The sequence below is a fragment of the Apis cerana genome, linkage group LG14 (genome assembly GCF_029169275.1).
Source record: "Apis cerana isolate GH-2021 linkage group LG14, AcerK_1.0, whole genome shotgun sequence".
NCBI lineage: Eukaryota > Metazoa > Arthropoda > Insecta > Hymenoptera > Apidae > Apis > Apis cerana.
In genome coordinates this window covers 11,015,475-11,039,221 of record NC_083865.1, presented here as the reverse complement: position 1 = coordinate 11,039,221, position 23,747 = coordinate 11,015,475, and the positions used below count along the sequence as shown (strand labels likewise).

Genomic DNA, 23,747 nt, shown 5'->3' with positions numbered 1-23,747 from the left:
GAATATCCTCCTGGGGTCCCAGAAATTGTAAAAGAATATCCTCCTGGGGTCCCAGAAATTGTAAAAGAATATCCTCCTGAGATTATAAAAGAATATCCTCCAGAAGTTCCAAAAATTCATATAGAATCTGCTACACAGTGGGACATAGACGAGGGTAATTACGATGTACATGATTAGAAACATATCAAAAAATGATAAATCGAAATATATGTAGTTAAATTTTTAGAAAGATATGAAAGAATGGAAAAAATAAGAAAAATAGATAATAATCCTTTGGTTTTTCCAGAAAAAGTGAAAAAGATGAAAAAGGTAAAGCGTGTGGATAAAGAAGAGCCTGTAATATTGCCAGAAGAATGTGATCCATTCTGTCCTCGTCGTATATCGCGAAGTAAGCATATTTTGTTATATATTGTTATTATTGAATGTTAAATGTTAAAATATTTAATAATTTCTATAGAGAATAGAATACGCAAACTTGAAGAGAGGCAAAGCATCATAGATTCTTATTTGTTAAATAAGGGTACAAGTTATTTCGATGATATTTGTACTTGTTCACTTTCCTGTGTTATTCGTGCCTTAAAAAATGATTCTTTTATCAGAAGTACATTAACATCTCTCGCATTATTTGCAGTTGGATTGAAACTTTGTTCGGAATTAGATGCATGGTATTTACCAATTAGGTTTTCATAAAATTAAATCGAAATAATAAATACAAGTAAATCATTTGTGTAATTAACTTCTTTTGTTGTTATTTTCTTTTATTAATATAAATCTTCATTTAACCATACATTTACACATTTTTTAAGAAATAATTTTATTGAAAATATATTTTCAACAATTAGTAATACGTCGTTAATTTGTGAAGAGAATAATGTCGAAATAAAAAAAACTGCTCCAGGTGAGGCTCGAACTCACAACCCCGGCATTGCTCACGATTCACTGTCTTATAAGTACCGTGCGCTAACCAATTGCGCCACTGGAGCTGTTGAAAATATTTCTCTCTAAGAACAATTTTCAGCACTTCTATTATTGAATTGAAAAAAAATATATTATATTACAAAGCATTGCATTTACTTAACTATAGTTTGCTGTTTATGATGTCAAAGAAGAAAATTTTAATAAGAAAAATGTATAGTTCTTGTGAAAAGAAAAACTTTTTATGATTGAAAGCATCGATAAACTACATTCATGTGTAAGTACATATACATAATAGGTAGATAGTATAATTTGTAGGCATATCTTGTTGGCACATCGAAATACACAAATATTATATTAAAAATTAATAAAAAGTATTGAGTATTTTTTACCATTTATAAAATTATTCCAAAAGAGAAATAGAATGCAAGTATGCTATTATCATCAAGTACTTAATAAATTTTATTTTTTCTATATCTTTGCTTCTTTTTATATATTTTTATATATAAATTTTAACAAATAGATACATATATTTAATTATTATAACTTATATAAATTGAACATTTATAAAATATGTTATCATGTGTATATCAATATTTTTGTTTAATATAATAATTAGTATGAATTCATGAAAAAAATAATTCAAGATCATTTTATTTTCGAGTTTTTATTTTTTTAATTCATTAATTTTATATTTTACAAAATTTTCTAAAATAATATGCAAATAAATATGTGTAAGTAAATAAATTTTTTTTCTTAAATTATTTAATTAATATTATTAGTAATTAAATATTTTCTTCATAAAATAAATTAATACGATAATGTTAATAATTTTAAATTAATGTCAAGTTTAATATGTGACAATATATACGTCAAAATATAGTACTAAACTGCCTCTTTTGCTTTCTTATCGTGAATTTTTAGCACGAAAATACAAACATTAATTTCTCATTATATTTCATTTTAATTATAAATTGTATAATTTTTTTTAGTTTATTATATACATGGATTTTCAAGAATATGTAAAAAATAATGTCAAATGTAATATATTTTATATATTCTAACCTCTAATTATTATATTGTTTTCGTTTTGTTCTCTTTGTAAAATTTCATAATTTTTTTTATATAAATATAATTTTTTATATAATTTTAATGTAGTATAATAAATATTTAACAAAAGTATATTATTTTAATATTATTCATTTTTTTTTATATTTATCATGATTATATATTTTTTAGATATAATAAAGAATGAGCTGGTTTGATGCCACCGGATTTGCCAATTTGGCTAAGTCTGCTTTGAAAGAAGCTCAGAAAACAATTGATAAAGCACTAGATATCAAAGATGAAGATCAAAAGCCATTGGAAAGTCACGCAGAGGATACATCAGATTTTTTTGCATCATGGGGATTAAAAAGTGATATTCATCATGATGTTCAGCCACATCGTGATAAAATGAAAGAATCTAAACAAGAAGCTACAAGTAGTATATGGGGTAGTTTTACTGGATCATTTTTTGAATCGCCAAAATTTAATGAAATGGATCATAATGCAAAAGCTAATGCTCTTTCTAAATCTTTACAAAGTACACCTATTGAAAATGAAAAAAAACTTGTATCTTCATCATCATTTTCAGAAGATTATAAAGTTAAATCATTGAATCCTAGGAAAGAATCTAAACAAGCAGAAATTTGCAAAGAGAAAAATATTCATGATCAAAATGTTCTTATTCAAGATGTTAATACATGTAATGATCTAAAACAAGAAATTTCATTAGAAACAATTGATACAAATATAACTTTTGCCAAAGATGATGAGGTTAATGATTGTTCAAATAGTAATATAAATAATCCTAAGATAGTAGAATATTCTTCAAAAGAAATGAAAGATATTAATAATAAAATAAAAGATGTAAAAATGAAATCTGAAGACAAAGAAACTCAAGAGTATGATTCAGATTCTCCTGTCTCCACATCCAATAGATTATCCTTTGTATCTCCAGAAAATGATAAGAAAAGTTTGGAGAGTGTTGAAATTCTTGGTTCTCGATCTAATACTGAATGTACTACATCTCCTGATTCAGACAGTTGTTCTGTTAGTAATCTTACAAGTCCAGCTACAGGAACTAAAGTTAATTCCGAATCTGTAGAAATTCTACCAGATAGTTTAGTAACATCTCCAAGTTCTGTGGAAGTGTTAGGAGATTGGAAAAGTGATACCAGTCCTTATTTATCTCCTATAGATCAAAAAAATTCTGATTCATCATCTATTTTAGATCGGGATGATTCAGTAACTCCATGTTGGGATGATATCAATGTTCCACAACTTATAAGTAAAGAAAATGTAATAAATCCATCATCTTCTGATATTTCACCATATGAATCTCCAATGGAAGAAGTCAAAACATTGCATGAAAATTTATATATAAGCAATATGGATGAGCAATCATCAACAGAAACATATTTAGGAATCGAATTACATTTACATAAAAGTCTATCCAGTGGACATTCAATGAAAGTTTTATCAGAAAATGTAGAAACAATATCTTATACTGATGAGAAAGATGAAATAAGCTTAGCAGAAGATTCTTATACTTCTACATCAGAGAGTACAGTTATAACAATGTTAGAAACGCTTCAACAAAAAGAGCAAGTGAAGAATAAAGTGGAAATACCTAGTGCTATTTCATCAAATGATAAAATACATGATTTGTGTTTAGATAGTAAGTTAACTTTAAAAAAAGCTAATACAGATACAAAACTGGATTTGAATCTTGATTCTTTAACTGAAAAACATAATTTACATTTACCAATTGAAGCAATTACAACGCAACCGATCCGTAAGCCAGAATATTTTGATGGAGCAGGTAAAATATCTGAATCCGATCGAAAGAGTTTTGATCGATTAATAAATTCTACTATAGAACCTGCAGAAGCAGAACATTCTATTGAAATTACTCATCTATTTAAACCAGAAAAGATAGAAGTTTCAGATCAGGTCTTAATTTCAACAGACTCAAGTTGTGAAGGTACTTTAATAGAGAGTAGTTCAGAAGAAAATCCACAATTGATTCATAAATCAGAAGGAAAAATTTTACAAGCACCTTTAAACTCTAGTTCCTATGTAAAGACAATGTTAGAAGATGCAATGATTGAAAAAGGAAGTGAAATTATTGAGGCAGAAATACAAGGTACGGAAATGCCTCGAGAAAATTCCCCTATTTCATCAGAGAGGTATTATATCTAATAAGTCTTTACAATATAATTATAATTATTTCAAATGTAAATTTGATTTTATTTATTGTAGTCGATCTGATTTAGTAAAAATTGGCTCAGATCAAACCAGTGGTCATACTAGTGGAGATGAATTGGAAACTACTACTTCTAGCGATATCGAAATTATATCCAGGTATAGGTATGACTATAAAATAATAATTATATGTAATTTTATTTTATAACTGTATATATAATTTACAATTATAATAAATTTTTTCCGAGTTTAATAGCAAATAATTTCTTTTTAAAAAAGTCCAAACGGTGATTCAAGTTCTATACAATCACGACAGAATTTGGCAAAACTGCAATCAGCAAAAGGCGGCGATCTTTTATTGAAGACATTAAAAACTAAAGGACATTCGAGAGAACTGAGTGAAATTAGCGTAGGATCTGATGAAGCAAACGTTGAAATCGAAAAATTATTAAAACGTATACAAGAAATGACAGAAATATTAGAAGCTAGAGAATCAAAACTTATTGATGTTAGCAGAATGAATATGGAATTGCATGAACAAAATACCAATTTGAAAAAGTAAGTTCAAAAAAAGTATGTATGACTAAAGAATATAGTTATTCTTTTATTTTTTTAAAATATTATTATGATATTATCATAATTTTTTATTTATATTTTTTATTTATATCTTTCTTTTTATATAGACAACTTGATAACTTTGAAAAACATGCAGAGCAAAACCAAAATATAAATCAAATTACTGATGAATATACACAACGGCTTTCTGCCTTAGAAAGAAAATTTCAACAAGCAATACGAGAACGAGATTCATTAAGAAAAAATTTGGAACAGCTGAAAGTAGAAGCAGCTACGCGTTTATCATCTCAAGAATTATCTACTTTAAATGCTGAAAAAGATGAAATTATTAAGGAACTCAGAGAAGAAGGAGAAAAATTAAGCAAACAGCAACTTCAACATAGCAACATTATTAAAAAATTACGTGTTAAAGAAAAAGAAAATGATGCTTTAATAAAAAGTCAAAAGTACGTAAGTAACAAGTAACATTTTCTTCTGTTTTCATTAATTTAGAAAATAAAAAAACAAATAGCAAATATTATTAAAAAGTTACAATATTTCAATATTCAATATATGCATTCTTACAGAGAACAAATAGAAGAACAAATTTCAGAATTAGAACGTCTAAAAAGATCATTGCGCGCAAAAGAAGAAGTTGAATTATCTCAAATAGATGCTGTTTATTCATTAACAGCACGAACAAAAACATTAGAGAAAGAAATTTCAACATTACAGAAGCAATTAGAGAATATGATGCATAATGCAGATACTTATAAAAAAAATTTAGATACTACAAAAATGTTAGTAAAATAATTTACTTATGATAATATAATATTTATAGTTATATATAATTATGAGATTATAATCTTTAGGGAATTATCTGAAACAAAAAAGATTTTAGCAGCAACAGAAGTGGAATTAAAAGAAGCAACAACTAATGCTGGAGAATCGTGTCAATTACTTGCACAAGTAGAAGATTTAAAAATTAAATTAAGAGAATCTGAAGAAATGCATGTTAAGTAAATATCTAATTATTATTCATTTTAAACAATGGCTAATTTATTTATTTATTTTTTTTATATTCTATATAGAAAAGAAGAATTTCTAAAGCATGAAAATAGCGAATTATTAAAACGCTTAGAAGCGGCCGAAGCCAGAAGTGAAGAACTTTCAGAATCTGTATCAATGGCCACAAAACCATTATTGAGACAATTGGAACAACTTCAAGCAAATTTATTACATAAATCTAATAGTTTTATGAAACAGGAGAAAACATTGTCAGAAAAAAATATTGAATTGCAGACAAAAGTAGAAAATTTACTCGAAACAGATCATTATCTTAAAGAGGAAAATATTAATTTAAAATCAAAGATATCTCAGTTAGAAGCTAAGTTTACTGTTAAAGAAAACGAAAGAAAACGATTACAAGAATTATATGATGAATTAGTAATACAAAAAGAAAAATTTGCTGAACAAAATATGCGGTAAGAAAAGTTTGCGATCTTTGAAAACATTTTGTCTAATTGTAAATGAAAAAATCGATGGAAACACAGTTGTTTGCAGGCAGCGACAAATGATAGAAACTCTTGAACAATCTCACTCTGTAGAAATAATGGAATTAAAAAGAGAAATTGTTGCATTAGAAAATAAATTATCTATAGAAAAAGCAGCTACAGATGCAGAAAGAAGGAAAAATCATGCAATGTCAGAGCAGCAACAAAATATTGAAGATAGTGAACGACTTAGTCCTAGCAGTAGCACAGAAGAAGATTCTGTAAATACTATAGACAGTATTTGGCCGGTAATAACTATACGCAATAATTATTTTATTTTTTTAAATAAAGTGTTGAAAAATTTTATTTCTTTTTTTTTTTTTTCTTTGTTTCAGTTATATAATGCTACTGCTGAAAACAAACCTGAAAGCTATGCAATGACATTTGATAGTATCAGAGCAGGATCTAGTAGTACTTCTATATTTGAGAATTTACAAGCTCAACTGAAACAAAAAGATGGTATATGTTTAAATAAATATATATATATATTAATAGTAAACTATGTTTGTTTTGGTAAATTGAAAGTATTAATTATTCGCTTGAGTTTTTAGGTGAAATTCAACAACTTCAATGGGAATTATCGCGACGTAATATAGAAAGAGATGTGTTAAATTCAGAATTATCTACATTAACTTTAAAAATAGAAGAATTAAATGTTAAAGTTATGAATGTTGCAGTTTTAAATGAAAGTTTACAAGAAATACAAACTAGATATGATGCATTATTACAAATGTATGGCGAAAAAATGGAAGAAAATCAAGAATTGCGTTTGGATCTACAAGATGTTAAAGAGATGTATAAAACTCAAATTGATCAACTTTTAAAACGAGATACTTAAAATTTTTCGTAAATAAAACTTGATTAAATTATTCAATAGAGTTAGAATTATGAAAAAATTAATATTTCATAATGATATAAATATTACCCATAAATTTCTCAATGCTACATATATAATGAAGTTGTTGAAGTTTAAGAGAAGTAAAGGAAGAGACTGATATGAGAGAAATTGTATTAGTTAAAATATTTAAAGTTTCAGATTTAATTAAATAAAATAAAACTATGTTTGTTTATATTTTATATAAACGTTCATTTTACAGAAAATGCTTTTAGAAAATTCAAGATTTTTTTTTTCACTAAATTTGTAGATGATTTTTGTAATTACATTAGTTCACAAATTGATTAATTTAACTAGAATTTTAATTTAATTCGATTAATTAAATCATCAGTTTTATGTAAAATTGTAAAATGAAATTTGATTTATATTGCAAATATTACTATTATTTCATTATTCATTGTTGAAATTAATCATTATGCCTATATTTATGCATATATATATATACTGTATACAATTTGGGTAAAAGAAACGTGACATAAAATGTAATATAACTTTAAAGTTTTCACTATTGTAATATAGAATTGAATTATAATATAATTTATTAAAGAAAAATTTTTCTTTATTAAAACCTATATATATATATATATATATATATATTTTATTTCACTGTTATAACAATAGTTTATGATTTTAATCGAGATAGGAGAAATGAAGGTAAAAATTTTAGACAAAAATATACAATCTGTATTTTAAGATATTCATGGAAATTGAAATAAAATAAATTAAAAGAGAAAATTATAGAAAATAATTTCGACAAGCATCAAACGATGATATATAATCAAAAAAAAAGACTGAATAAGAAAAAAATCATTGTACATTAAATAGAGGTCTAGAATAAATGAATAGTAGACATGATTGTTTCTCAAAAGTGTAATTAAACCAAAGGGAATACATCTTTTTCATAATTTTTATACATACCATAAATTTTATTGATTATAATGTACGACTTCTTTCTCTCCCTCTTTCCCTTAAGAAAAAAAAAAAAAAAAGAAAAAAGGGAAAACTAATCAAGCACCGCTTTAATCACATTTTAATATGAAAAAGAATAAATTTTGTATCATATATATTTGTAATATAATTTTTTCCCGACATTCTCTTTCTTATAAACTATTGTAGATTGATGACTGATTATTATGAACATTATATAATATTTGTGAAATAAACTTGCAGTAAAGAATATGATGAATTCTACCAAATATAAACATAATACAATAAATTGTATGATTTGAACAATTATCGATTGAAATTTTGGAAAAACATGTACTCCCACTTCAGGAAAAAAAAAGTACAAATGCTGGTCATGATGAGTTACATTAATACCGAGTAGCGAATACGAACACGAAAAATACGCTTTGTTTTTCATCCAGCATCTCAATAATGAATCTCTTTTACCTTATACGCGTCTCGACAGTGACATATCGTTCTTGGTCCCGCTTTAATTTTCCAAATATGTCTTTTTCTTGAATGTTATGTACATTCTCTTCCAAGATTAATTTATAATCATATATTCATAAAATTCAACCAATCGTTCGCTAAAAGAAAAAAATAAGAAATAATAACAGATTATTAAAAAAAGAGTTCCTCTTTTGAATGAATACTTGTGTGGCAGTTAACGTGTCACCATCGACGCGTTAATCATTATCGAGCTCCTCCGCATCATTGTTAAAAATTTCTCTTGTTACTTCTCATCATTTTAAAGATGCGGTAGATTCTATGTTTTTTCCAAATCTAATATCAACATTTAAACATTCAAGCAATATATGTAATTAGACTGTTGTCTCTGATTCAAAATTGTATGTTGGTTTATATTTTCTTCCTCTCAACTTTCAATATGTTAGACAAAGCATACTCTGATGCTCTGTCTATAATAATATGCGCGCATATTTCTTTTAATTCTGTTTCTTTTGTTTCTTGGCTACTGTATGTTAGTCTATTATGACCAGACAAAATTGCTTTATGAAGGAAAATACACAAAGATTACGTTGACGGAAAATGGGAAAGAAGAAACTTTGGATCAGATGGTATGAATTGTTAACAAGAGATTTTTGAGATAATCATAGAACCGGTGCCAGAATTAAAGTTCGATCGTAAATCGCGCAAGAATTTCTCTGTATGCAAGTGCGCGCTGCCGAACTTAAACGGCATCCTTACAGACATGAACTTTCTCTTTCAGGTGGCAACGAAGATGTACTTCACACCTGATCGGACAGAGAGCTGTCTCTATCGAGCATAGAGCGAGGAACGGTACGAAGTCGAGTACCGAGTCTAACGAGCATTAAACCATCGACGCGAATGCGTCAATCTTTTTTCCTTCAGACCCATGGTGTCCAACCCTCATATAAAAGGGCTAAATTATCGGTGCTCTGAGCTTCACGTATTACATATTCCACTTGTTCAGCCGTTGTATACTTTCTTGTTGGATGAGGATCACATCCTTCAAGCTTCATTCGTACACGATGCCAAACATTTAGCGCATATGCATTTCGCTCTTGAACAGCTGTAAAAAAGAAAAAAGAATATATGTATATATATAAAAAAAAGAAAGAAAAAGGAATAAAAAAAAATTTAAATAATTTCATAAAATGTTTAGTTAAATTAAGCTTACCTTTGCCTGTAGTTGGATCTCGAATTGGTGGTATTCCTTTCCTAGGACTATAACAGATACCCTCTTGTCTCATTAACTTTCCTTTCTTTTTTATCGAACCAAGTATTAAATTTTCGGTTTCACTTTCTCGCTCACGTTCTCTTTCTTTTTCTTTATCTATCTCTCTTTGTTTTTCAGATATTTTTAGATTTGTTTTCTTTTCATTGGCAAACTCTAATAATTCATTATATAAAGTTGGTGCTACAGTCGCCATATTCTCTAATTCTTCTTTAATTGACCTTCCTCTGTTTGCATCTAAACTATCGGATTCAAGTTCTTTTACGATCGCCGATATACTTTCTGTGAAAGATCGATATGAAGAAAGAAATTCTTGTAGGCCATCAATATTCTCTTGTTTTACCATAGTTCGTAATAAAATTCGAACATCTGACATTAATCTGTGATGTTCAGTTAATACACTTTGTAAATTTGATACTTGTTCTCTCAAACGTTCTTGAGCAGAAAGTAAACCTTCTTGTTTTTCTTGTAATTTTTTTTGTACATCAAGTATTGCCTCTGAGATAAATCTTTCGGCCTGCTTTAACCAATTCATATCAACATTGCTTTCCATGTGTAATAATTCGACAAGACTCTCTTCAATTGCAGTTACAGTTATATTTAGATTTATCGTCAAAATACAACTTTCCTCCCAATGTTTAATTAGTTTGACAAAATTTGTATCATGTGTCACACTTTCCGATGTTCTAGTTCTTAAAGCTTCATAATGTAATATAGAATTACAAGTATTAATAACGCTAGTTGCAAGATTATGTTGACGAGTTAATTTTTCACAAGATGAAAGGACTGCATTATCAAATGCAGACATAACTTCTCCGAGAGCAGGATTCGCTCCAGCAGCCCATTTCAATCGTTGCACTGCGCTAGAAACCAGATTTTGTTGTTGATCTCGTGCCTCGCATACACGAGATTGTAAAGCAGAAAGTGCTGTTGCTGTTTTTCGGAGTTCTAACATGAATCCAGAACGATCTAAAAATAAAAATATATATATAAATATTTAAAAACAAAAATACATAATTCTGATAGAGAGAATTAAAAAGAACTTACTCAAAGGATTCATTAAATTAACGTTTGATCTAATCAATAAACTGTCTTCGTGTAACCAATGATGAGCTGTTAGCTGTAGCTGAAGTCTCTGCATACTAGCTCTAGCTACTTCAACGCACTGTTGAGCGAATTTGGCACTCTGTTTTCTTCGCCAAGCACTTTCTAAAGTACTACTAAGTGCACTAGCTTGAGCAAGAACAGATCCAGAAAAGAAACCTCTCTTCAAACAAAGATCGACGACTTTTCTACATAATTCTTCTATAGAAACTTTACTTTCAGCTCCAATATCTCGCTGTTCAATTTCAGTAGTTACGCTTAAACCCATTCTTTGTAATAAAAAGCAAAGTGCAATAGCTAATGTTTGAGAGGTAACACCAAGCAACTGTCTTGACACGTAATCCGCTGTAAAGATTCTTATAGGTTTATTTAATCTCTCGTCATCATAAATATTTGCTAAACCGCCCTTGAATGCAGTTGCAATATCTCTGCACATCATAAAAAATTCTTGTATAGTGTGCAAACGTTTAACTAAAAATATATCCTCTAATACTTGACAAGCTGTTTTATTGAATATAGGTGCAGACATTTCTTTTGCTTCCCGAATCTGATCAATTTTTCTCCAAGATGAAGGTATATCCAGCGTATTCAAAGTAGCAATTAACGCGTTACCTTCCATCTGAAGCTTTTCAAACAAACCATTGAAACCCATTAAAAGCATTTGACCAGGCGTCAATGTTTCATCTTGATTCGGTTCCTGAATTTCAGCAGGTCGAGATAATAACGCTTCGAATCTTAATCTCATATTATTTACAACACTTTGTATCATTGCATGAGGACTTTCCATCTCCATAACAGTAAATCTTAAATGCATTTCCAACTGACCTAAGATTTCACTGAGAGATATACCAGATGATACAATTATTTCAGTTAATTCTCCTATCATTCGAATTACAGTTGGTTCTTCTGTTATGATCGTTTTCATTGCTTCAGGCAAAATAATTGTATGGAAATTATAATTAAGTTCTTGCAATCCTTTGTATATACAATCAGATCCTCTTAAACATTTTAATATAAGAGATATTTTAGGATCATTATTTGTTTTATGACCTTCAGGTATTAAACTGACGAGTTCAGCAATTAACGATGACATTAAACGCATTTCGTCTAAAAACCAATCTCCTTCTCTAGATGTAAGATCAACTAAACAATCTCCTGCACATTTAGCAGCACCTTCCATAATTAAATATCTTTTATTTAGAGCACAAAGTGCAGTTATGTTAACGCATTCAAGTGCCTTTTCTGCTCCTTTTTCTCGTCTCAAAAAGCTTTGAATTTGTACTCTTGATTCTCCATATGTTTTTTCTATTCTAGTAATTGAATCTGGTAAACCTTCTGAAACCATCCTTTCATATGCTTTTTTTAATCTTTCATTTGCTTCATTTAAAATTGCTTGCATCTGATAAGAAAATGTTATTATTTGTTGAATTTGTTGATTGTTAGGATTTTTTATTGGATCAAAAGTATTCTCAAATTGCATCATAACTTCGCGACAAGTTTCGACACTTCCAGTATTTAAAAGTTTATTAGCCCAACCATGATAAAGTACTGTACGATGTTGCGACATATTACTCAATGGATACAGACTGCAAATCGCTGAATATTGACTCAATAAATCTAAACAATTTCGAATTAAAATAGATTGTTGCGTAGCTAATTGAGTTAATTCATTTTCCGATTGTTCACATTGAAGGATCATTTGACTTTGGCCAGCATTTTGTAAAAATTCTTTAACAAGGTCAAAAACTACATGATCCTCTTGATTTGTAGAAGTTCCCAATTCTGCTAACCATTGTCCTAATTGTGGACCACGTACAGAGGAAAGTGCCATCTAAAATTATGAAATAATAATAGATAATAATAATAGAAAATAGAAAAAATAAAGGAAAATTAATCGCAAGCTTACATTATGCATATTAATCTGTTTTTCACAATCTTCGATCTTTTCTTTTAATCCACTTTTTGCTTTTTCATGAGCATCACGAGCTCTCTTAAAAGAATTATAACGCTTTATTACGGAGTATAATGGATGATTACGCCCCATTGCTTGTGCTTCCTTTACTAAAGCAAGTTGTTGATGACGATCTTGTAATAAATCTTGACACTGACGTGTAATATCTATTGCTTCTACCCAACAATTTAATTGGTGGCATAATAATGGAAAAATCTTTACCAATTCATCTCTAAGTATCAAAGAATTGATTAATATAATTATACATCAATTGTTATAGAAAATATAAAAATAAAATTTGTTTATTTATGAATACTAACCTATTTGCTAACCATTCAGCACGCATTTCTGCTGTTCGAACGGCAAACATTGCTCGTGTCAATTCCTGTTCCAATTGTTTCCTTCCAATTCCTGTACATCGTGCCCTAGCTTGGCAAGCTCCATAACTCGCAATACTATTATCTGCACCAGCTCGCCAATCAACTAAAGGATCATATATAAATGCTTCTAACAAAGTTAATAAAGTTTCTCGTCCTCGGCGCATTACTCGAAGCGTATGTTCGCAAGCTAAACGAAATATACCCTAAAACGTATATTTTAATTATATAAAAATTTACTTGTTTATAATATTCATTTATAATTATCATATTACTCATATATCACTGATTTATAATAAAATAATGATTATCATACCTCGACTCCAGTTACTCCTAGAGCTGTTTTAATATTTGGAGTCATTCTAAATGGCACTTTTTCTGGCACGCGTAATGTTTTACCTTTTTCGAAACAAACATTATAGTCAATATGAACAACCTCGCCTGTATTTAAATCAACTAACACATTATCTAAATGTCTATCACCAAGACCAATAATATAACCAATAATCGACATTACAGCTACTGAATAAGAATAATTTTTGGTTGCTTGCCACCAACTTCCAGCATTTATACTATTACACCAAATTTCTCTACAATGATAAATAAAAATAAAAAAATATTATTAATTTTTCTATATATAAAAAAAAATAATAATTAGAAAATGAAAAGATAAGAATTAAGTATAAGGAAAGAAAACAGAACTAACTTTGCCAACAAATCTTTAGGTGTTTCAGCCATTAAATCAGCTAAAACTTGTTTCAAAACTTGAACTGGCCATTCTTTTCTATTTTCTAAAGCGATTCCTCGTTCTTTTAGGAGTGGAGTTAATTTGTTGTAGAATAATTCAGATGGTCTTAATACGGCCGAACTACCAGTTTTATTGAGCATTGCGCTCTCTCTTTGTTGCCATCTTTTATATAAAACGAATAAGGGCGTCACACCATCAACCCATTGTATTAAACCTGATCGTGGACCTAATGGTATAACCGAATAATGACGCGCCCTATATACTTTTTTTGAATCTCCTTTTTTTAACATCATAGTGTTACATATATTTAAGAATTGCATGATTCTTTCATCCAAATGAAGATCTTCCAGACCTTTAAATAAATATGTATAAACATGTCCATCAGAACCATGAAACATGAGTTTCTTTGGTTTTGTCTTAGTTGGCAATATTTGAACATTATTATCTACAGATTCTATGGTAACAATTTTATTATCATTTGCAGCAACACCTGGCATAGCAATACATGTATTTCGTAAATTGGATAACACGGGACTGATATCGTTCATTGAGAGAGAATACGCAGCCCGTCTATGGACACGTTGAGCTAATTTTCCTTCCAATTGTTTCAAACATATACTCGCAATTTGAGGTTTCGCAGGATTCTTAGGATTATTTAATTTACCGATAGCTTCTTCTATTGATGGACCAAATTTTTCCTGAAAACTTTTTTCATGCGGTGTTTCTGCTGGGACAGAAGTCATAGCCGAAAGATTTTCTAATATAAAAACTATTGGTTTCAATATAATTCGATGTTTTTCCGCAATTAATTTATCTTTTTCTTCAACATTCAACCAAGCATTATCTTGTACTTTTTGTACTTCCATTTCTAATTGCTCAAATCGCTTAGAAATTTCAGTATGATGTTGACATAGCGTTGCTAACCATAACTCATCCCATAACAATGTAATTCGACGCAATTCTCTAACGAGTATTTTTACTTGTTCAATAGAATCTTGAATTCTGTTTGATAAACAATCTACTAATTGTGAAAAACAACAATCCATAAATTTTTCTTGTTCATCTTGATAAGCTATAGTAGAACTTTCAGTGCCTACTTCTTCTTCTTCTTCGATAAAATCTAAATCGTTTTGGGATGAATCAGTTTCCGTTTTCTCATAAAGAACTTTATCGCAATTTTTCTTTTGACCAGAAACTGCTCCAACTACCGCTGGAAAGGTGATTAAATGTGGCGAATTCTCCGCAACTCTACATAATAATTCAGATACTCGGGTCCGTACGTAAGATTCAGGATGACTAAGTCTTGAAAATAATTGCGGTATTATTTCTTTCCATGGAGCAGTAGGAGTCGAAGAAAGCCCAGACTCTAAAACATTTTGTAATTCGAGAGCGTGTTTTACAACTAATCGTAGTAATCTAAGCGTAGCTGTGATAGTAGCACAATCATTGGCCTCTTTAATTGCGGCAAGTTGCAAATATTTGAAATACGCGTTTGCAGAAAGCTCATAATATGAGTAAATTCTCTTCTGTGCTTGTCTCCAGATATCGACTAACATTGCAAGACGATCAATATTAACACGACTTAATATTGGTACGCTACGTAATTGATTTTCTATCATATCTGAAGTATTAACATCATTAGTAGTATCTGTTATTTCACCTTCGTCTTCAGGAATTGTTTTACTTTGAGACAAAATCGAAAAGATGGTGTTTAAATCGGATTCACTTGTATCAAATGGTAATAAATCTCGTATGGTCGCTCTATCCGCATCAGTTAATTGACCTGAATTCGAATTATCCACAATTTTTCTGCCCCATTTATAACACCAACTTGCGAAACTGCACCATGCAAGCGGTAAATCTGGACATTGATTTACACCAAGTTGTGTCAATCTACCGATTATCATATCCGAAATTGGTATTGAACTTGTGGTCGGTCCAAATAGTTTATTCATCAAACCATCATTATGAGTAGCTTCAAATTCAAGTAATTGTTCCAACTGACCGTTTTCGACATTACCAACTTCTTGTTGTATCCATTTACCAAGAGTTAAAAGAAGAATTGTACCATTCTCACGTAAATCATCCGATTGTTCTCCATCAACAATGGTTCGAGATATTCCAAGTGCAGTTGCACTACATACTTTTAACGCTTTATTGACTCGTTCCATATCATATAATAATTTTGAAAATTCACGAAATGCACGTATATTATTTTTTGACCACTTTACATGCATCACATTCTTCAAAATATCATCAGTTATTTGATCGAAATCAGAATTAATATAATTTCGTTCGATTCCTTCGAATTGGCAAAGTTCTCGTTCAGATCTCAAATAATTGAGAAGTTCTCGTTTCGCCAGCTCAAAGTTACCTTCCTTTCTCGCAATTCGAACGATATGTAGTCGTAAATCAGCTACTTCATTATTATCTAATCGCATTTCAAGACTATTATTCTTTTTTGTTTTGCCGAAATAATCTGACCACCATAAAATTCGTGTCAATATGTTTGAATCCATATGATCAAGTTTTTCACTTTTATACAGATCGAATATATTTTCTTCTTTACCAGACAACATATTTTTTAATCCATCTGCCGAAAATCGTATTAATACGGATTCATTTAAATATTCTGAAGGAACATTTCTTAGACCTTCCTCCATAGTTTTAGCTGCTACTCTTCGACATCGTTCAATTTCTTCCTCAAAATAATCTTTATAATCGTTCATATAAATTCTAAGTGCAATATTGGTTAACGTATTTCCACATTCAACTAGCGTTTTAGCACAACTCCGATTTCCTGCTTTAGCAATTCTGTCATCCAATAAATTCCAATCAGTTAAATCGTCTAGACATATACTTTCACTATTCTCGAACTTTTTCAAACATTTCGCTTGTCGAGAAGTATTGTTTTCTATTATTAACTGTTTTTTAAGAATGGCGTTTTTATCTCGTCCAAGAATTTCAGCTTCTTGCAGTTTCCAAGCCTCTAATTGAGACCAATCACTAACAGCTTCATAACAATGGGACAATCGTTGCATACAAAAACCAAGTACTTGATTATCCCCTTCAGATTTGAAACATTTATTTTTTCCGTCAGAAACTTCCTCATTCCCGCTAGTGCCATCAGCACCATTAGTATTAATTCCATCGGTCAAATCTTCTCCTTCTTCTTCATGATCTATATCTCTTCCAGATCGATTGTTTACAATACGTATATGTTCCTCAATAATTAGTTTGTATGCTTCAGCAGCAGATTCATAGCGATTAGCAGCTTCTTCCATAGCAGCTTTTAACCAAGAGAATTTTCTTTCTTTTTCTTTGGTGTAAACATAAAGACCTTGTAATGCTTCTGCTTCTCCCAACATTACCATAGCTTGTGCTGTACAGAGCGTCGCTCTTTCAAATTCGATACCTTGTATATTATCGCTATTACTTAAATCCTCTAATAATTTTTGACTATTTCTTAAAGCACTACTAGCTAATCCAGAATGCAATGATACTACACATAATGCCAATCGAATACGATTCAACCATTCTTTGCAAGTTGATTTATTTGTATGAAAGAAAGTTCTAACTGGTTTTGATAATGGTAAGAGTGCAATCGCACAACCTTCTGCAGCATTATGTATTACTCTTTCAAGATGTTCGAGAAATTCAATAAATAATCGCACACGAGTATGTTCGCTTAATAAATGATCTAAACTTCGTTTTTCTTTCTTTGTTGCCTCAAAACTGTATGATATCTCACGTGCTAAAGTTTTTAAAGCACTTTCGATCGATGTAAATGTTTCTTGTGGTTTTCCTAATGGAGTACGAAGTTTATTTGTCACGCAATGTTGAGCTGCTTCAAAACCAGCCCAGAAATATAGAAAGGATCTATTTGCAAGTGCTAAACGATACATTTTCTTGGTAGTATCGTTTTCAGATCTATAAATAAAAATAAAATGATATGATTTTCTAATTATCATAATTAAAATAAATAGTCCAATGATAATTTTACTATTTTTACTTACACAATCGGCCAACATAAAGTAAATATTTCTGATAATTCCGATGCATCCAAATATTGCTCTTGCAATAGAAAAGCCATGTAAGTCTTAAAATGTTGTGCTTGCATTTCACCAGTATTGGTTCCTCGCATATGTAATCTTTGAGCAAGAATTAAAGACTCAGTCGAATAACTTTTAAATCCCTGATATTTCTGTGAGAAACAAAATGTTTAAATTAATTATCCTTTTAATTTTAAAATAAATTTTTTAAATTTACCTTCGTTTCTGATAATAAGCACTCTTTGTTGAATTTTGGTATCACAATATTTAGAGGCACCTGTGTTAATAATGAGCCATACTTATCTCGTACTATTTCATCTCGTGAAGTTAAATGTAATATCACTAAGTCCACGACAGACACATACATTTCTTCTTTCCAAGTGACATTTTTTGCATTTAATAAAATTTCAAAGAGATCACAAACGGCAATAGAAATGTCTCGATCGAGAGTAGCTCCACAAGAAATAAGACTTGCAAGAACATTCTCATATTCTTTTGTTTTACTCAAAATACCAATATAATTTTCTGCTTGTACACAAATTTCTTGCATCCATGTTGATAGAAGTAATAAAGTTTGCTCTGGTGTATATTCATTATAACTTTTTGCTATTAAATTTAAAATTATAGATAGATGACCGCTAGTAGGTGATGTTGTTGGTACATCCAATGCTCCTGGAAACATATCTATTGGACGACAAGCTGTAGTTCCAGTTATTAAACTTGAACTCGGAACAAAATGATTATATCTAAAATAAAAAAAATGACACAATTAAAACAATTAATTTAATATCTTGGATATCATCTTTTTTTATCTCTTACCTAGAACAATGCGCATATAACAAATATAAAATGCTATATTGTAAAAATGGACTAGTTGATGATAAATTGCTGTCATAAGGTTTTAATTTAACTGCCAATAGCTCCAAAATGCTCGGTTTTAATGCCCACATACCAATGATTGAATTGCTCGCATTTGCTACGAGAAATATGATTACAAAATTATAAGTATATATAACAAATTTAACTTGCTTTTATTTAAATAATTATTATACTTTTCATAATATATATACTCGTTCTTATATATTTACCTATGTCAGAAAGAGCTCTTAACAAAAAAATAACTACAATTTCTGCATCATTCTTTTGATATTTAATATTATCAAGCAATGGATTATCTGTTACTAAACATTCGATATCTGTTAAAATAAGTTTATAAGCTATTTCTAAATCCGATAATATATAGCGATACGATTCTTGTAATAATGGGATATTTTTTAGACTAAGAAGACTATGATACACTCCAAGACTGGCATTTTGAATAGAAATCGAATCACGGAATCTCAATTTGAGTAATGCAGAATCTTTTCCAAGCAATTTGTGTACTAAATCAAGAGGTAAATTTGCGGAGACTTCTTTTATTATCTTGGAAATAGTATTTAACATAGAAATTATTGTATCATCCCAAAAAATATTAATTCTTTTTAATTGAAGATCAATAAATTTGTAAAGTAATTCATGATTTTTTGTTATACGACTCTGAAGATGACCTAGTAATAAAAATGCACATTCATTTGCAACAACTATTAGTTCTTCCTTCTCCTCTGTTAAATCTGGATCTTTCTTTACTTTTAATTCCATCCATCGAATAATATTTAACAATGATTCTGTTTCTTTCAATGAAGTTTCTTTTTCAATATTCTGTTTTAAATTTTTTAATTCATTTTTATTTAAATTCAAAGATTTAAACATATTAATGACATCTTCTTCAATTATTTCTGACTTATTAGAATTTTTTATAGGAATAACACCTCTCAGATTTTTAATGCATTTTAATAATTCATCAACACTTTCAGATGTAAAAGTAAAATTTGAAACCCAGATTTCATTATCATCATCTAATTCGATCGCTTTGACGACTGTTTTTAACATTTTTGACAAACAATCAGATAAAAATGACCACTGTACATTTGGCGTAAGATTAGGATTCAAATGCTCGGATATACTTTTCGTAACTGTATTAAACACTGAAATTAAGGATGTAATGCGTCGAATACATTCTTTGGGTGTCGGAGATGCTTCATCGCCAGAGGAATTTTTTCCAGATTCTGGCAAGGGCAGTTCTTCATCATAGCTTTCCATATCTTCCAAAAATTGTCCCAATAAGGTCAAAGTAAATTGTAAATCTGCTATCCAGAAAGTTCGTAATCTTTGCAAACTACGACTAGCATAAGTTGCAATTGTTTTTTGCTGAGTTGAATCAATATGCCAGCCAACTAATATATCAACTGTATCACGGAAATGGTTTGAAAACGTTTCAGGATAAGATTCCATTATTAATAATATTGCATCCACTGTTGCTACAAATAAGTCTGATCGATTAACATTTTCCAGTGTCGATTGCAATTGCGACATCATTAGCTAAAAACATATTTTATTTTAAATAATTAATAAGATTTAAAAGAGACAAAAAAAAATTTAAGTACCACTGAAAATTCTTTCAGCCTTGGCGCCTCTGCGTCTAACTTAAAAGCTTCAATAAATGATTTAATTAAAAGGCACTTTATATCATCTTTCCGTTCCAATGAATATTTATTAAAGACCCAATCCATATATCTATAAATATAATAATCACAAAATTTCATTTACAATGAAAAAATCTATTTTGTGAAAACAAAATATTATTAAATTATTTATTTACCGTTTGAAATCCTGCTCAGTTGCATATCCAATACGTCCTAAACATTTTGCAACTTGGTATTTTGCTTCTGGTCCAGGACCAGTATGTAATATATCTAATAGGCTCTCACAGATAACATCCAAATTTCGTCTTATGTATCTTTGATTTTCAAGTGCTATTATACCTTCTTGTGCTTGTTTACATAACACCATAAAATGATCATAATCATCTTCTCGACACAATCTTCTTAAAAGTTTAGAAATTCTAGAATCTTCTATAATATGATAAATTCATTTTATTAATTATATTTAAATTTATTAAATATATTTTTATAGTTTATATTTAAATTCAATGAACAATTCAATAATTATCTAAAAAATAAAAATTTATACCATTTATTCTTTTGTCGTCATAATATTTTCCTTGTACATTTTCTTGATTTTTCAACGATTCTTGAAATTTTGATCTAGTTGTAGGGTAATAGCTAGTTTCTGTATTAGAATCACGTTCAATAGGTGTCTTTTTAAAAGCTCTACCCCGTAAAGCACCTCTGGCACGATCTCCAGAGCTACCTCCTCGAGCCATTCGAAATTCATTGCGTGGAACACCTCCAATTCTAATGATGCAAATATTTATTAAAATCATAAAATATATTAATAATAAGTTAATTTACCTTGGCTTAAATCTGGAGAAACTATGATCAGATGAATAGTTGTTTGTACTTCTTGGACAAATGACCAAAGTGCCTCTTGGAGCATTAAAATCATTTGAATTATATCCACTCAAAACACTGACATCTCCTTTCTCCAATACATTAGCTCGATTATTACCAACAGATTCTTCCTGTATCTCCGAACACTTAGATCCACGTAGCTTTGTGCTAATATTAGAGTTCCCACAGCTATTCATTACATTACTCTGCAGATGATCTGCATGACCTATACTTTGCATTAATAATATACCAATCACGGATAATAATAATTTTTTATATCAATAAATAATAAAAACCGTAAGATCATAAGTATATATATAGTTGAATATGATTTATCAGAATTCAGAAACTTTCACATATTCTTAAGGTTATATTATTTAAACCTACATCTTTGGTGTACAAAGTTCAATAGTAATAAAATAAACGAAAAGTAATAATGGAAAAATAAGATAAATCATACAATACAATTAAAAATGTATTATAAAGTTTGTCAAGTAAAAGCGACGTTCAAGTTATTTACGTATAAAAGATACGATAATTTATAGAATAATTAAGTATCGCAATATCTACTTTATCGTATCGTTCTCTTTTAAATATTTCTCCTTTGGAAAGTAATATCGAAATTGTATGGAACACACTTTGATTTCTCGTGAAAAATATTTCGTACTAATAATCGAAAAGAAATATCGAAAGGTGAAATAGTATCGTAACCGATTCTCCACGCGTTCGATCTATAGGTACACACCGTATCGACAACAACCGATTAATAGAATTTGTATAAAAATTTATGGATTAATAAAAATTAAAATATATTATAATCTTAATTCTATATTATTATATAGAAATAGAAAGTTCTTTGAAATTTTCCAAAAATCATACGGAAATCTGTTTAAATAACTTATTTAGGTGGATACACAAGAACCAACCACGAAATTGAAATGAATTAAACACTATTTATGAGTGGTATCTTCCACATTGTTCATTGACATGCTTTCTGTAAACATCAAGTACCATTCTTGACATGTCTTTTTTATTTTTAAATTTTTGTTGAAATAATATATAAAGAAAAAAAAATTATATATATTAATAAAATAAAAATTAAAAATATAAAAAAATAATTAAATTAATTATTAAATATATAAATTTTAAATGATAATGAATTTTCTAACGAAATAATTAAACAATGCATTTATAAAAAAATTATTTAAAACAATTTTATATTTATGTTATATTTTTACGGAAATGAAATTAAGTTTAATGAAAAGATAAAGCAATTAAATAAAAATTGAACCAATACAAAATATCGTTGAAATAATATCCTGATCAACCCTGATATCCAATTGGCCTATATCGATCAATACGATCAAAAAATTATAAAAAAGTAATAAATGATATTATAGATAAACAAATACACTTTATGAAATTTATAAAAAATAAATTTATAGTTATACGCAATTATACATAATCACTATTTTTGACACATAATCATATCAATTGGAAGCCACACTACCTTTCTATAATTTAAAACTATATTTATTGTATTATTTTACAATAATTCCATTTATATATCATTTTAGCAGTTAAAAATATTTTATTAAATGTTTTATTACCTTTTTCGTTTTATAACTTGTTTTGTTAGGTTACTATTTAATCTTAAACGAAAACGTGTCAGTAATTTTAATTGATTTTCTCACTAAATTTTATATATTTGAGGATGAACCTTTATAGAATTCGCTTCTTCGTTTTCAATGCGTATTCTTATTACGAATATTGTATATTTTTACATATATGTATATGAATTACAATATACTTTTACTAATTAATATAATATAATATATATAGTATAATACTATATATGGTATTATATATAAATTATTCGTAATATAAGATATATTATTTTCGTAAATAATGTTATTTAAGAAGATAAATTTATTTAAAAAGATCATATATTATATCAAGAATTTTTAATTTCTTGATCTCAATAATTTTATATTGTATTTTATTGTAATTTTATATTTCTATTGTAAGTTTTTTTTATATTGTATTTTGTATATCATTTAATTTATATTGTATATTTTAAATATAGCAAAATACTTTATAACTATAATAATATAATTTCTTTTATATATTATATTTGCAAGTTTCAAAAATGAAAATTTTGGATGGCACAAAACAAAAAAAATTAAAAACTAAATAAAAAAATATTAAATTAAAATTAATATATAAAAATATTGTAATATCGTATTAAATCAAAATACGATATCATTTCAATAATTCATTGTTTAATAAATTTTCAT

General features: G+C 28.5%; 2 protein-coding genes and 1 non-coding gene across 21 annotated transcripts; 1 reads left to right on the top strand and 2 right to left on the bottom strand.

The window, feature by feature from the left end:
- The first annotated feature begins 726 nt into the window (after positions 1-726).
- On the top strand, positions 727-8,170 carry LOC107999905 (TATA element modulatory factor). Of its 13 annotated transcripts, none has more exons than XM_017059971.3 (12): positions 727-1,192; positions 2,155-3,781; positions 3,929-4,148; positions 4,222-4,323; positions 4,444-4,722; positions 4,848-5,186; positions 5,307-5,519; positions 5,592-5,738; positions 5,811-6,203; positions 6,283-6,520; positions 6,608-6,731; positions 6,824-8,170. In XM_017059971.3, the coding sequence occupies exons 2-12, from the start codon at positions 2,167-2,169 to the stop codon at positions 7,108-7,110; spliced, it is 3,957 nt and encodes a 1,318-aa protein (XP_016915460.2). In that variant the 5' UTR covers positions 727-1,192; positions 2,155-2,166; the 3' UTR covers positions 7,111-8,170. The 13 variants fall into 13 exon arrangements, with proteins under 13 accessions (XP_016915460.2, XP_016915458.2, XP_016915457.2 ...); XM_017059969.3 differs by having other exon boundaries at positions 4,222-4,329; XM_062084906.1 differs by lacking the exon at positions 727-1,192 and adding an exon at positions 1,213-1,341.
- On the bottom strand, positions 891-983 carry Trnai-uau (transfer RNA isoleucine (anticodon UAU)). The gene is given in 2 exon segments: positions 891-926; positions 946-983. It is a non-coding gene; the product is annotated as a tRNA-Ile (tRNA).
- On the bottom strand, positions 8,023-23,732 carry LOC107999874 (serine/threonine-protein kinase SMG1). 7 transcript variants are annotated; one of them, XM_062084898.1, is made up of 16 exons: positions 22,021-23,732; positions 21,412-21,676; positions 21,131-21,354; positions 20,760-21,012; positions 20,545-20,674; positions 19,150-20,479; positions 18,881-19,037; positions 18,279-18,807; positions 18,026-18,213; positions 13,968-17,939; positions 13,578-13,851; positions 13,205-13,467; positions 12,840-13,116; positions 10,877-12,764; positions 9,773-10,798; positions 8,023-9,664 (listed from the first exon to the last, which is right to left on the bottom strand). In XM_062084898.1, exons 2-16 carry the CDS (start codon positions 21,645-21,647, stop codon positions 9,480-9,482), a joined length of 10,932 nt encoding a protein of 3,643 aa, XP_061940882.1. In that variant the 5' UTR covers positions 21,648-21,676; positions 22,021-23,732; the 3' UTR covers positions 8,023-9,479. The 7 variants fall into 7 exon arrangements, with proteins under 7 accessions (XP_061940882.1, XP_061940881.1, XP_016915402.1 ...); XM_062084897.1 differs by having other exon boundaries at positions 21,412-21,681; positions 23,061-23,653; XM_017059913.3 differs by having other exon boundaries at positions 23,061-23,653.
- Positions 23,733-23,747: the final 15 nt, after the last annotated feature.